The following is a 13,978-nucleotide window of genomic DNA, read 5'->3' as shown; positions in this document are numbered from 1 at the left end:
CCAACTCTGAGAGTGCTTGTTCAAACCGTTTTGGGAGGGCTTGTCGTCATCGTCCCAATGTCAATATAGGGAGGCTGTAGGCGTATGCTTTTTTTCGTTGAAGGTCTCGTCCGGAAGTCAAAGGGACTGCCCCGTTACTAGAAGCTAAATGGGTGAAGCAGCTTTGCTGCAAGTATGACCGCGTTTCTCTTTATCCAGATTGATGAAATGAAATAGATTTTTTTTTTCAAATATACGCATTTATTTATAAGTAGTTTTCAATACACTACATAATTTCAGAGACGAAAATTATTTGGTATTGGCACTTCCGAACACTCGATAATGTTCCTTCAAACGCATTGCATTGACTTCAATGAACCCAGTGGCAGCATAGGGCGATAGAGTTCCATGCACATCCATCGATGCCAGTTCCTGATTGTAGATACTCTTGGTTGATTCCCGAGCCACGGCCATAACGTGACCTTTGTAGATTTCGAGAACAACTTTTCCCGTCACATTTTTCTGAGCTGTAACCAAACAAGACCTCACAAACTCAGCTTCTGGAGAGTACCAGAATCCGTTGTACACGTAGTCGGCCATCTTCAGTGCTAGATAGGACTTCACTCTCAGAATTTCACGATCCAGGCAATAAACTTCCAAATCCTTGTGCGCAGCATACAAAATAGAAGCACCTGGCGTTTCATACACGCCTCTGGATTTCAGTCCAATAAACCGATTCTCAACCAAATCGATTCTTCCTACGCCATGTTGTCCTCCTATCTTGTTCAAGTACAGAATAATATTCAAAGCCCCCTCTATCGTCTTACCGCTTGCATGTTCTGACACACGAACCGGAATTCCTTCCTTGAAAACAATGTCCATTTTCACGGGTGTATCGGGGCCCTTCACCGGCGACTGCGTCATTTGGTACAGTTCTTCCGGGGCAGCGACAGCTGGATTTTCTAAAATCCCTGACTCGTAACTGATGTGCATAATGTTTGCATCCATCGACCAGGGAGCTTTCGTCGTAGCACTCACAGGAATTCCATGTTTCTTGGCGTATTCCAATAAATCCGTCCGTCCCTGGAAGCGTTCACAAAACTCCGGCAAACGCCACGGAGCAATGACTTTCATCTTCGGATTTAAGGCGTAACAACTCAACTCGAATCTTATCTGGTCATTCCCCTTGCCGGTAGCTCCATGGGAGATAATCGTACATGAGCGTTGAGCAGCGCACTCGATCAGTCCTACCGAAATGCAAGGTCTGGCCAGCGATGTGCCGAGAAGATAGCGATCCTCATAGATTAATCCCATCTGGATAGCCGGCCAAACGTACTTCTCCACAAACATCTCCTTCATATCTTTGATGATGACGTCCTTGGCACCGATCCGAAGGGCTTTTTCACGAGCTGCGACAAAGTCTTCTTCCTGGCCCACATCGGCCATGAAGCAGATCACCTCGTAGCCTTTCTCGAGCAGCCATTTAAGGATGCAACTGGTGTCCAATCCACCGGAATAGGCTAGCAAAATTTTCTCCTGCTGGGACATGGTATTCGATGTTTACTGTTCAACGGTATGTGCGGAACTAATCTCAATTTCACCTATATTCAAATTATAAATTTCGCTTTCAAGAATGATCGGGCGACAGGTTATCAAGGAAGCGATAACACCTTTTTGTTTATAAATAATGGGAGCTTGTGGATCGTACATTGCACTAATCAGTTTGCTGACGTGTTCGGTGTTATTTTGAATTTGATGCTGTAATATGGACTCAAATCCCAAACGATGCATCGGAAGATGCAAAAAATGATATGTATGTTATTGTATTCAATTTTGAGTGGAATTGGTTGACTTCCCACATTGTTGTTGATACGAAGGAATATCTCCATTTAAATTTTAATCATACCTAATTCTTTATGGATACTTCTAGCTAAGAATGATAAGTTGCTATAGTTGTATCGGATTTTGCCTCAGTAGTAGACAATATAATCAATAACATTATTTTCTAATGATATAAGCCCTTTTCATATGGAATTCTGGATTAATCAAAGTCAACTTAGTTGCTGATTAGACAAAATTAGCTCGCAAAAAATAGCAAGAACAACAAAACTTAAAAGAACTGCTCATGTTAAAAAGGGTGGCTAAAAAAACAAATTACATAGCTAAAAGCTTATCTTTAAAAGAATAATGAATACAATTTACCAAAAAATCCCAAATTTATAATGTCAAAATACCAGAATTGTGGAAAGTAAAAAAAGTCCACAGGGCTGCCATTAAGGAATCTAGTAGTGTTCAAAAATTGGAAATCTCTTTTGAAGTATTCGGCCAAACGATTCATTCAGTCAAACAACCCATTCGGCCAAATGGCGTTTGGCCAAACGGCATGCAGCCATACGGAATTCGGCCAAAGTCAAAGTCAAAGTCAGTTGCTGATTAAACAAAATTAACTCGCAAATTGAGCTTCATTGGATTCTGAGATGATTATGGCCTTCACTGGTTTAGTTTTGTAAGAAAATGGCACGTTGAAAAAATTTCAGTTCAGACATGTTGGAAAACATGTTTTTCCTTAAAAGTGTCCATCTTGCAATGTATCAACGGTTAGAAGTTAACATATGTGAAACGGACTTTCGGTCCAACCAAGTTTCATAGAGAACCCTATTCTGATGTATATAATTCAGTTCTGCGCCTTCGAAGCAGGCAACATGTATTACAGTGCTCGAATCAGTAGAGATTAATGATGGGTGTTAAAAGAGGGTGAAAATGACAATCATCGGTCAGGGTACAAAAAAAAATATTAATATGAATTTGAAAATCAAGAACGAAAAAACGAAACTAAAGTGGACAGTTGACGCAATTAGACTAATCAGTTGAAGTTTTATAAGAAGATTTAATTTTTGAATCAGAAATTAATTTGAAACCAAATATTTCTAGATAAGCATTTCAAAAGGTCCTAGCTGCATTGATCGATTCTCTTCATCTATTTTCTCTTTCGTTAATAACTCAGCTGCAAAACCTTTCCCTGTAGTATTTGACGTTTTGGACGCTAGATAAGAACCTCCTTTATCAAACTATTTGGTAGAATTAGCGCGAAATCTGTTTGCATAGCTTACTTACCTTACCATTCAGGCTAAGGCCTTGTTGTCCTCTGCTGTCCGAAGAAGTCGTCTCAACTCTACTTGATCCATGGCCACAGTTCGCCAGCCTCGAAGTCTGCGAAGGGTCCGCGGGTCACCTTCTACTTGGTCGATCCACCTTGTCCGCTGCGCGACTCTTATTCTTGTTCCTGTTGGGTCGCTTTCTAGAACCATTTTCACTGGGTCGTCGTGCGGCATTCTAACGACGTGCCCAGCCCACCGTAGTCGCCCAATTTGTGGACGATGGATGGTTCTCCCAGCAGCTGGTGCAATTCGTGGCTCATTCACCTCCTCCACGTTCCGTCATCCATCTGCACTCCACCGTAGATGGTACGCAACACCTTCCGTTCGAAAACACCAAGGGCGCGTTGGTCCTCCACGAGCATAGTCCAGGTCTCGTGGCCGTAGAGGACCACCAGTCTAATCAGCGTCTTGTAGACAGTCAACTTCGTGCGGCGGCGAATTTTATTCGACCGGAGCGTCCTCCGGAGTCCACAGTAGGCACTATTCCCTGCCATAATGCGTCTTTGCGTATCATTTTCGGCGGTCACCAGTGAGCCCAAATACACGAACTCATCGACCACCTCGATTTCGTCACCGTCAATCTGAACTCGGGGTCGGAGGCTAACATTGTCTTCCCTAGAACCTCTTCCTTTCATGTATTTTGTCTTTGATGCGTTGATGGCTAGTCCAATCCGTCCAGCTTCAGCCTTCAGTCTGATGTACGTTTCCGCCATCATCTCAAAGTTCCGTGCCATAATGTCAATGTCATCGGCGAAGCCAAGGAGCTGGATGGACTTCCTGAATATCGTGCCACTCGTGTCTATCCCAGCTCTTCTGATCACACCTTCTAAGGCGATGTTGAACAGCAGATACGAAAGTCCATCACCTTGCCGTAACCCCCTTCGAGATTCAAAGGGACTCGAGAGTGTCCCCGATACTCGAACAACGCACATCACTCGATCCATCGTCGCCTTGACCAATCACGTCAGTTTGTCCGGAAATCCGTACTCGTGCATAATCTGCCATAGCTGATCTCGATCGATTGTGTCGTATGCGGATTTGAAATCGATGAACAAATGATGTGTGGGCACGTTGTAAAGGGTGATACGGTCAAAATTTGGTCAAGGGAAAACGCGTGTAAATCGGTGAAATCGTTTATTTAAAAAATCAAATTAAATTTCTTTTTCAAGTTCAATTAGTATAAAATTCAGGAAAAATATTCAGTTAGGCTTCCGCTTTTACAAATCCGAATTGCCGGGCCTTACGCTTGACCCCTGCCATCAGATTTTGTACAGCCACCTTGTCCACCTTCTTCGCCGCAGAAAGCCAGTTTGCCTTGAACTGCTGCTCGCCCTTAGCAGTTTTTTTGGTCTTCTTTAGGTTCCGCTTGACAATAGCCCAGTATTTCTCAATTGGGCGGAGCTCTGGCGTGTTGGGAGGGTTCTTGTCCTTGGGAACCACCTGCACGTTGTTGGCGGCGTACCACTCCATGGCCTTTTTACCGTAATGGCAAGATGCCAAATCCGGCCAAAACAGTACGGAACAACCGTGTTTCTTCAGGAAAGGCAGCAGACGTTTATTCAAACACTCTTTCACGTAAATTTCTTGGTTAACAGTCCCGGAAGCTATGAAAATGCTGCTTTTCAAGCCACAGGTACAGATGGCTTGCCAAACCAGATATTTCTTTGCGAACTTTGACAGTTTCATGTGCTTGAAAACATCTGCTACCTTTCCCTTTCCTTTTGCCGTATAAAACTCCTGTCCCGGAAGCTGCTTGTAGTCGGCTTTGACGTAGGTTTCGTCGTCCATTACCACGCAGTCAAACTTCGTCAGCATCGTCGTGTACAGCCTCCGGGATCGCGCTTTGGCCGTCGTATTTTGTTTATCATCGCGATTTGGAGTCACTACCTTCTTGTAAGTCGATAGTCCGGCTCGTTTTTTGGCTCGATGCACGGTTGTAGACGATACACCCAGCTTATTTGCGGCATCTCGGAGAGAGAGGTTAGGGTTTCGCTTGAAACTACCGGCAACTCTCTTTGTCGTCTCAGCGGCTTCCGGTTTTCGATTTCCCCCCGATCCAGACTTCCTGGCTGTCGACAAACGTTCCCCAAACACTTTAATTACATTTGTAACGGTTGATTTGGCAACTTTTAGCGATTTTGCCAACTTTGCGTGCGAGTAGCTCGGATTTTCACGATGCGCGAGCAAAATTTTGATACGCTGCTCTTCTTGCTTGGACGGCATTTTGACAACTGAAGAGTGAATTCCAAAATCAAAATAGGAGCAACATTCTACACACACACACCTTCAAAATGAGGGGTGTTCAGGTTTTTTAAATGCAAAATTGAAAGAAATACGTCAAGTTGATATTGACCAAATTTTGACCGTATCACCCTTTATTCGCGACATTTCTGTAGAACCTGTCGAATCGCGAAAATTTGGTCCGTGGTAGTGCGGGCACCCATGAATTCCGCCTGGTATTGCCCCACGAACTGTCTTGCAAATGGTGACGAACGGCGGCATAGAATTTGGAAGAGTACCTTGTAGGCGGCGCTCAGCAGTGTGATCGCACGGTAGTTGCAGCAATCCAACTTGTCACCCTTTTTGTAGATTGGGCATACGACACCAAATCTTGGCAATTACCCAGTGCAGCGCTCTAGCCAGTGCTTCACCACCGTATTTTAATAGCTCACTTGGTAGTTGATCTACACCAGTTGCTTTGTTGTTCTTCAGCCGACCGATCTCCTCCTCAACTTCTTGAAGATCAGGGGCCGGTAGCCTGTCGTCTTCTGCGCGTGCTCCAAGGTCTGTAGCCGTGCCACCTTCGTTTTCTGCTGCTTCACCGTTGAGGTACTCGTCATAGTACTGCTTCCACCTCTCAATCACCTCACACTCATTCGTGAGAAGGTTACCATCCAAGTCCTTGCACATATCGGCTTGCGGCACGTAGCCTTTGCGCGAACTATTAAGCTTCTCGTAGAACTTCCGTGTGTCGTTTACGCGGTACAGATTTTCCATCGCCTCGCGATCTCGGTCATCCTGCTGACGCTTCTTCCTTCGGAAAACCGAGTTTTGTCTGTTCCGCGCTTGTCTGTATCGCTCCACATTCAATCTCGTGTGGTGTTGCAGCATTCTCGCCCGTGCTGCATTCTTCTCCTCTACTAACAGTTTGCATTCACCGTCAAACCAGTCATTTCTTCGGTCCGGGATTGCAGCACCTAGTCCCGCTGCAGCAGTACTACCTATGGCTGAACGGATGTCCCTCCAGCCATCTTCAAGAGAAGCTGCGCCAAGCTGCTCTTCTGTGGGTAGTGCAACTTCCACCTGCTGCGCGTAGTCCTGGGCAACTCCGGCGTCCCGTAGTTGCTCAATGTTGGGTCGCGGCGTTCAACTTCGACGTGTGTTATGCACGGTTGAGAGTTTTGAGCGCATGCATACTGCAACTAGGTAGTGGTCCGAATCTATGTTCGCATTGCGGTACGTGCGGACGTTGATAATGTCGGTGAAGAATTTCCCGTCGATTAGAAGTGATCGATTTGGTTTTCTGTGTGTTGGTCAGGTGATCTACAGGTTGCTTTGTGGATATCCTTACGGGGGAAAAAGGTACTTCGAACTACCATACCCCGAGAGGCTGCAAAGTTCACGAATCGTTGGCCGTTGTCGTTCGATACGGCATGCAGGCTGTTTGGCCCGATTGCCGGTCTATACATTGCCTCCCGTCCTACCTGAGCGTTCATGTCGCCGACAACGATTTTGGCGTCCCGTTGCAAACAGTCGTCGTACACCTGCTCCAGCTGCGCATAGAACGCTTCTTTCTCGTCGTCGGGTCTCCCTTCGTGTGGGCAGTGCACGTTGATGATACTGTAGTTGAAGAAACGGCCCTTAATCCTCAACTTGCACATCCTCGCGTTGATCGGCTGCCAACTAATCACGCGTTGGCGCACCTTACCCAGCACTACAAAGCCGGTTCCCAGCTCGTTGGTGGTGCCACAGCTCTGGTAGAAAGTAGCCGCTCGATGCCCGCTTTTCCATACCTTTTGTCCCGTCCAGCAAAATTCCTGCAGTGCTACGACTTCGAAGTTGCGTGGTTTAAGTTCGTCATAGATTAACCTATCGCAACCCGGGAAGCCGAGCGATGTGCAGTTCCATGTTCCGAGTTTCCAATCGTAGTCCTTATTTCGTCGCGTAGGTCTGTGCCGATTGTTCCGATCCGTATTTCTTTCTTCAGTATTTGCAACTTTGTTTTTTTTTCAGGGCGTCTTGTTGGGCCTGCCCTAACCCCCTGTCTTGCCGGGGGACCATCGTGCACAGCTCTGTTTAGAGTCCCACGCTGGCACTAGGACGGTGATCAGCCGCTCCTAACATGGAGAACAGACGCCGTTTTGAGCCACACCTCCATGGTGAGCAGACGCTCAGGTTTGGTGAAGCATTTCCTCAATCACCGTACTATGGTTACCGCGCCAGTGTTCACGTCGCACCTCTTCACTTTACTATTGCCGGACTGGCAACATTGCCCAGGCTACGCCACCCAGCTGTGTCCATGTTTCAGCTGGTAGTCTTTTGTTATCATATGACTCGAGGAGGCGTGAATAGGAACTTGTGAGGACCAGGGCTAGGTATTCCGCTCCTTCCAGGTTGTCAACTCACCATTTTATAGCCCTGTTTGCATAGCAGGGGTTATGAACAGAGAAAGTCGATGAAGAGAATCGTACGAAGCAGATAGGACCATTTGAAATGTTCATCGAGATTTAAAAGTGAATATAAGTTGAATCTTTAAAACAAGTGAAAGTAAATTAATTTATTTTAAAATATTTGCAGAACCTTTAATTGCAAGCATTGGAATGTAAATAAAACTCGTGAGTCAATTGAAATTAAAAAAAAAACTGTAAAACGTAAGCACATGCTTTGGAAAATGAAAAATTAAAAAAATGAAAGAAAATTTTATTTTGAAAATGCAGCGAAAAAAACGTGAGCTGGAAGAATATTTCTTAGTGAGAGTGGGAGTTGAAAATATAAAATGTTTGCGTGAGCTAATTTGGTGGAAATTAATCATTTTGTCAAGCTTCTGCATTAATGTTCCATCAGATGACACTGTTGTTGTTTGCGGTGATGGAAACTACGCATTATCTGTTTCTCGTTAATTGTTCACAGAGGACAATGCAGTGCAAAACCTGTCTGGTACCTCTATATATTAATTTAGATTAATATTTAAAAATACATCTGAAATCCCTCATTTTCCACATTCTGCACACAAAATAACTGATCCGTCACAGGATTTCCTGCCGATTTTTATTAATAGGGCGGGGCAGAAAGTATCTTTTGAGCAGAATATGTAAAAGTGGGGGGACTTCAAATATCAATCTAAATGCATATATAGACGTACCAGAAATGTTTTGTAGTGTCAGGTAACAGGTACTCTACCGTATGCGTGATAATGTTTGCACCATCGTACAAATAAGGTTCCCGTTTCACCTGTGCATACAATGCCTTAGTTTTCTTTGCATGCACATAACCTATAGCTCATACTGTAGTAGACTGTGTATAAAAGAAAATGATTTGCTTAGTTTGACAGTTTCACCATGACAAAGTGGCAGCGTATTCGTGATTTGTCCCACGCGCAAATGTCGCGAAAAGACATTTCAATCGCCGTGGGAGTGTCCCGGTGGACCGTCAAAAGGGTTTTAGACCAAGAAAAGAAAGTACAACTATTCGCGAAGATGGCCACAGGTCGTCCGAGGTCAGCTCGGGTTCCGAGTGTTATTGCTGCTATCAAAAGGAAGATTCGGATGAATCCAGTGCATTCAATAAGGAAAATGACAAAGGAACACGGGATCAGTGGCTTTACGGCACGGAAGATCGTAAAGGACGCATTTCGCGCCAAATCGAATCGAAGCTGGCAGCACCCTCTCAGATTTCAATAAAATTTTCTGGATGTGTAGACTTTGACTAAATAAGCACTTTTGCATACTCAGTTTTTCCAAAATTTGTCTAGACTAATATTTGAGAAGGGCCAAACTTTTTCTGCTTATTTTTTTCTAAAAAATATTATGGAAAAATGACAACTCCAACAAAAATATGTTGTATGAATGACTTTTAGGAAATTGACCAAATTATCGAAAAAAAATACTGAAAAAAATTTCATTTGCGACCTATACTGAAAAAAATCGATTTTTAGAATTTAGAGTCGATTTAAAAAAATGGCCATGTTTGATTTGGATGAAACTTTGCCTCAAGATAGGTACATCGCGAGATGGGCACTTTTAAGGAAAAAAGTTTTTCTTACAAAAACTTTTTCATGTCTGAACTGATTTTTTTTTTATTTGCCGTTTTCACACAAAACTAAACCGGTGATGCTTAAAATCATCTCAGAATCCAATGAAGCTCAATTTGCAATTCAATTTTGTCTAATCAGCACTTAAGTTCACTTTGATTAATCGAGAATTTCATATGAAAAGGGCTCATCCATTTTCAGTTTCTTTTTCGCGCTTTAAAATACTAAAATAGTTTAAAAATAGTTTGTTTGTTTAAAAAATGAAAAACATATTTAAAATTAACAAATTTATGTTTGTTCACTTTGACAACAACAAAATTTCACGTTTATTTTAAGCTCGAATATTTTTAAAATAAACGTAATATTATTTTTATTTTAAACATAGATTGTATTGACTTCAAAATGGAATACGTTTGCAATAAGCCTTTTTTTTGTTGCCAGAACAAACTGAGTTTATGTTTAAATTTACCTCAAATTTGTTTGTTTCGACGATAGATTTTTCTGATTATAATTTTAACAGAACAATTTTCTCTTGCAAACTCTCGGCTTCTTTTTGAGCATCTTCCAATAACTTTCTTCGCTTATTCTCTAGATGTTTCGCTTCTGCTTCTCTCTGGCGTTTAAACAATTTCGCTTTGTCGGAATCGAGAGCTTCTGTCATACGACGATCCTTATCTACATGGAAAGCGAATACGAATTTCGAACTCGCTGAATAAGTTCATTCATATTTTGTAAGTTTCCCAACCCGCCTGCATGAGTAACACCATCATAGATCTGACGTCGCGCTACGACTGGCTTTTCTCTCATGTTTTCAAAAAGACATTCTGCATTTACTGAAAATCCTCTCTCTGCATTGGCGTTGCCATGCGATAAGCAGCAAATCATTTTGAAAAACCAACAATAGTTCTGAATACGCCGACCAATAACCTGTGTCATTTACCTACGCAATATTGTTCAGATGATCAATATTAATGAACCTTTCCATAATGCTTCTAACCATTTGAGACATCGCGTTGTACAAAAAAAAAGGTACCATAGGGTTATCCGTCTGAAATTTGCATAGAAATGGCTCAACTTCGACAGCAGCTGATTTGAAGAAAGCCAGGTTAAAACCTTGTTCAGACTACAGAGCTATAACATGTTATAACGGTTGTCAAATAATTGCAACACAGAAACTACCATCAAGATAGTGCATGCCACAGCTTCCCAGATCTATCAGCCCATGTTGGGCCCATCCATGGACACTTGCAGCAACTTGTTCGAAGGGATACCGGCAAGGGCTTCCATAAACGCAGTGAGTAGATCTGATGCCTGGGATCTTCCCAAAAACTTTGACGTCATGTAACGAGTTGCCACCTCGTTTTTCAAATCATCCCAGAATCGGGCATTCAAATCCATTTGTTTTTTTGTTATTGTTTTATTTAGGGGTTCGTCAAACCCTGCAACGAAACTGGACTTTTGCAGTGTTTTTTCAGTTCTGCTTTATAGGGTTACGGTATGTAATGTGGGTCTAGTCCTTTCATTCGGCCTATCACGCAAATAAATAATTAATTAAGGAATATTACACAAAAAATAAGGAAAATATTGATCACTGATGGTTCATAAATGTGTACCACACACAAATCAATTTATATCACAACATTTCAATACATTTTCAGCTCTCGTAAGTAATAAAACTGGTTGAGAATATCACTCTGTTCGGAGTTTTTAGCCGCCATGACTTATAAGGTTAAGATGGGAAGGTTGACTGACGATCATCAAATGGCCTGATTATGGCATTTATTGAATGGAATTACCTGATAATACACACTAGACGTAAAACTTACAGTTGCTGTTTGAATATTTTATGTTTCTTTTAATTGTTTAACAACGTTTTCACAAGTAAATCATGGACCCAACTTTAGGGACACATTTCTTTTCTATGTTCCTAACTATGGCCCATGAAATTCATTTGACAGCATATAGCAATAAGAGTAACGTCAACAATGTGGTTTGCATTTGGATGATAAGGAACGAACAGGAAGGAAGATTTTTTCTGCCAAACCTGTATAATGAACATCACAATGTTTTGATTTCGCTATTCTGCGGTCGAAAGACGATAAGCGAAATTTTTAATTTTTAATTTTTAATTTGAGTGATTTAATGTAGTTTTCGTAAAATTTTCTCTGTGAAATGTTTTGAGGAATGAAGAGCATTAAGTTAACAGTGATAGTGATAAAAAAATATACATCAGAAAACGTTACCAAGAGCGTTTTTTTGAGGATCAAACAAGATAGGACGAAGTTGCATCCATAAATAGACCCAATTTGGGGACAATAGACCCATATTACATACATTTCCCTGGTGAGTTATTGTCTCAAAAAAAGTAAGTTTTTCAACTTTTCGTGGTTTCTGGTAGCAAACGACATAATAAGCATATCTAAGCATACCATTTAGCAGTAGAATATCGTTTGCAGGTAAATTAATTGATGAGTTATGATTAAAAACGTAATCGATGGCTGCATATTAGACCGAGGTTAGGGACGTATACCCTATTATAGAGCAATGCCAAACATATCCAGGTCACGTCCTAGCTGAACCTTAGCAGCGATTTGACTGTCGAAAAACATTATTTTATAACAGTCATGTCAACGAGCTCTTTGCCCCATTGCACCTGTTTTGGGGTAAACGAACTATAGTGGGTACCAAAAAGCAAAGTACCAAAATCAATGTGAGATAAATGCGTTATATAAGGTTATATATTAAATTTGACAACCACAGCATACCCCTGGCAAATTAGTAAACGACTACATTTACAACATAAAGACGGCTTGATTATTTTTCTGAACGAAGCGAAAGAAATCCAAATGAAACAACACAAAATGTGTGTTTTAACGCAAAATACTCAATTCGGTTATTTTGGTTCGTTTCAATTAAAAATTGGCTAGAATAAATCAAAGAGATTTTTTTTCCCTGACCTACACTAAAATTCCCTGACATTCCCTGACTTTCCAGATCAGAAATAGAATTCCCTGACATTCCCTGACTTTCCAGGTTTTTACAGGTAGTCGACACCCTGTAAAAAGGACAAATTCTATAGAAATCTGGTGAAACGTAATGCTGCCTGGGATAACATCGCCAAAACATTGATAATAAAAGGCAAGTTTCCACATAAAACGTTCAAAATCTGTGTGCTAATAGCATGGTATTTGTTTTCCGTTTTCAGTGGCGGAAGCTAAAAATCTCTGGAAAAAGCTAGAGATACTCATCTTTATTTCACCCAGAAGACAAAGAACTCATCAAAAGCTAGAAGCGGCGATGCGGCTCCAGAAGAAGGCGATGAAGAACACGAGGAAGAATATGAAGTGCAGGAGTTGTGCAAGGAAATGAACTTTCTGGACGAGAATGTTGCATACAGCCTACGTCCGACTGTGTCATTAGGTTGTAACCCGCCAGCTTGTCGAGCTTCCCCTTTTTGATAATTGGATGGCTTATGCGCCACTCCAAAAGGAGACCATCCAACAAGTTAATGCGTTGCCCGGCTATGAGACTTAGGGGAGGATCAATTTTCCCGAAAAGGGGAAGGAAGCTGACTGGCCAACTTAAATACGTCCACTGCTAGACGAGTAAGAGAGGTGACACAGTCGGAAGAAGTGTTAGTTTGTTTACTAAAATGAACCACCCATTTTTTTTTTTTTTTTTAATAATCCATTTATTTGTCGAGGCTCAAATGCGTTAGCTTTGCGGAGCCGAATATTTTTTACACTATTGTGTGTGAATATAATTTTCTTACAACTAATGTTAGTAGAACGGGGGCCGATTACTCGCGGTTTACTCGAGATTAGGGATTACATTTATTGATCATTTGGAGGGAGGACAAGGGAAAGCATTTTGAACTAATTTAAAACTTAAACGTAAAGGATGACTAAAACACAAAACACTAAACACATACATCAACAGCTTTAAGAAAGTCGTAAATAAGCTTCATAATGTCGATATCACGGCAAGCCAAGACGTCTCTAATTGGCTTAAAGGGTTGTTTTCCTCGGACCCTAAGGGAATCACACAGAACGGATCTCGCCTCACAATGCAAGGAGCAGGACCAAACAACATGCTCGATGTCGTGATAACCGTTTCCACAGGTACATAAGTTGCTGTCGGCGAGCGTAATACGGAAGAGGTGGGCGTTTAACGAACAGTGATTGGACATGAGCCTGGACATTACACGAATAAAATCACGACTCATATCCAACCCTTTGAACCAGGGTTTGATCGACACCTGTGGGACAATAGAATGTAGCCATCTTCCCAGATCACCATCATTCCACTTTTGTTGCCAGTTGGCGAGGACTTGCTGACGAGAGATCGTGAAAAATTCGTGGTACGCGATTTGTCGCTCGTAAATATCGCCTTCCATAGCGCCCACCTTGGCCAGCGAGTCCGCTTTCTCATTGCCCGGGATAGAGCAATGAGAAGGGACCCATACCAAGGTGATGACATGTGAGCTGTTTGATAAAGCACTCAATGACGATCGTATTTTCTGGAGGAAATACGCCGAGTGCTTCATCGGCCTCATTGAACGCATAGCCTCCAGGGAGCTTAGGCTATCCGT

General features: G+C 42.2%; 1 protein-coding gene across 1 annotated transcript; it reads right to left on the bottom strand.

Moving 5' to 3' along the window:
• Nucleotides 1–285: 285 nt before the first annotated feature.
• Nucleotides 286–1,536, bottom strand: LOC135700474 (argininosuccinate synthase). Its single transcript, XM_065220992.1, has one exon. The coding sequence runs from the start codon at nt 1,525–1,527 to the stop codon at nt 289–291; it is 1,239 nt and encodes a 412-aa protein (XP_065077064.1). The 5' UTR covers nt 1,528–1,536; the 3' UTR covers nt 286–288.
• Between the last annotated feature and the right edge of the window lie 12,442 nt (nt 1,537–13,978).

The sequence above is a fragment of the Ochlerotatus camptorhynchus genome, unplaced genomic scaffold (assembly GCF_037179485.1).
Source record: "Ochlerotatus camptorhynchus isolate MF236.1 unplaced genomic scaffold, CSIRO-AGI_Acam_v1.1 ptg000137l, whole genome shotgun sequence".
NCBI lineage: Eukaryota > Metazoa > Arthropoda > Insecta > Diptera > Culicidae > Ochlerotatus > Ochlerotatus camptorhynchus.
Note: the sequence above shows the minus strand (reverse complement) of the source record. Positions and strands in the feature narration are given on the sequence as shown.

Bases quoted from the DNA above. Each gene is read 5' to 3' on its own strand.
- LOC135700474 (XM_065220992.1), bottom strand. From the start codon at position 1,527: ATGTCCCAGCAGGAGAAAATTTTGCTAGCCTATTCCGGTGGATTGGAC.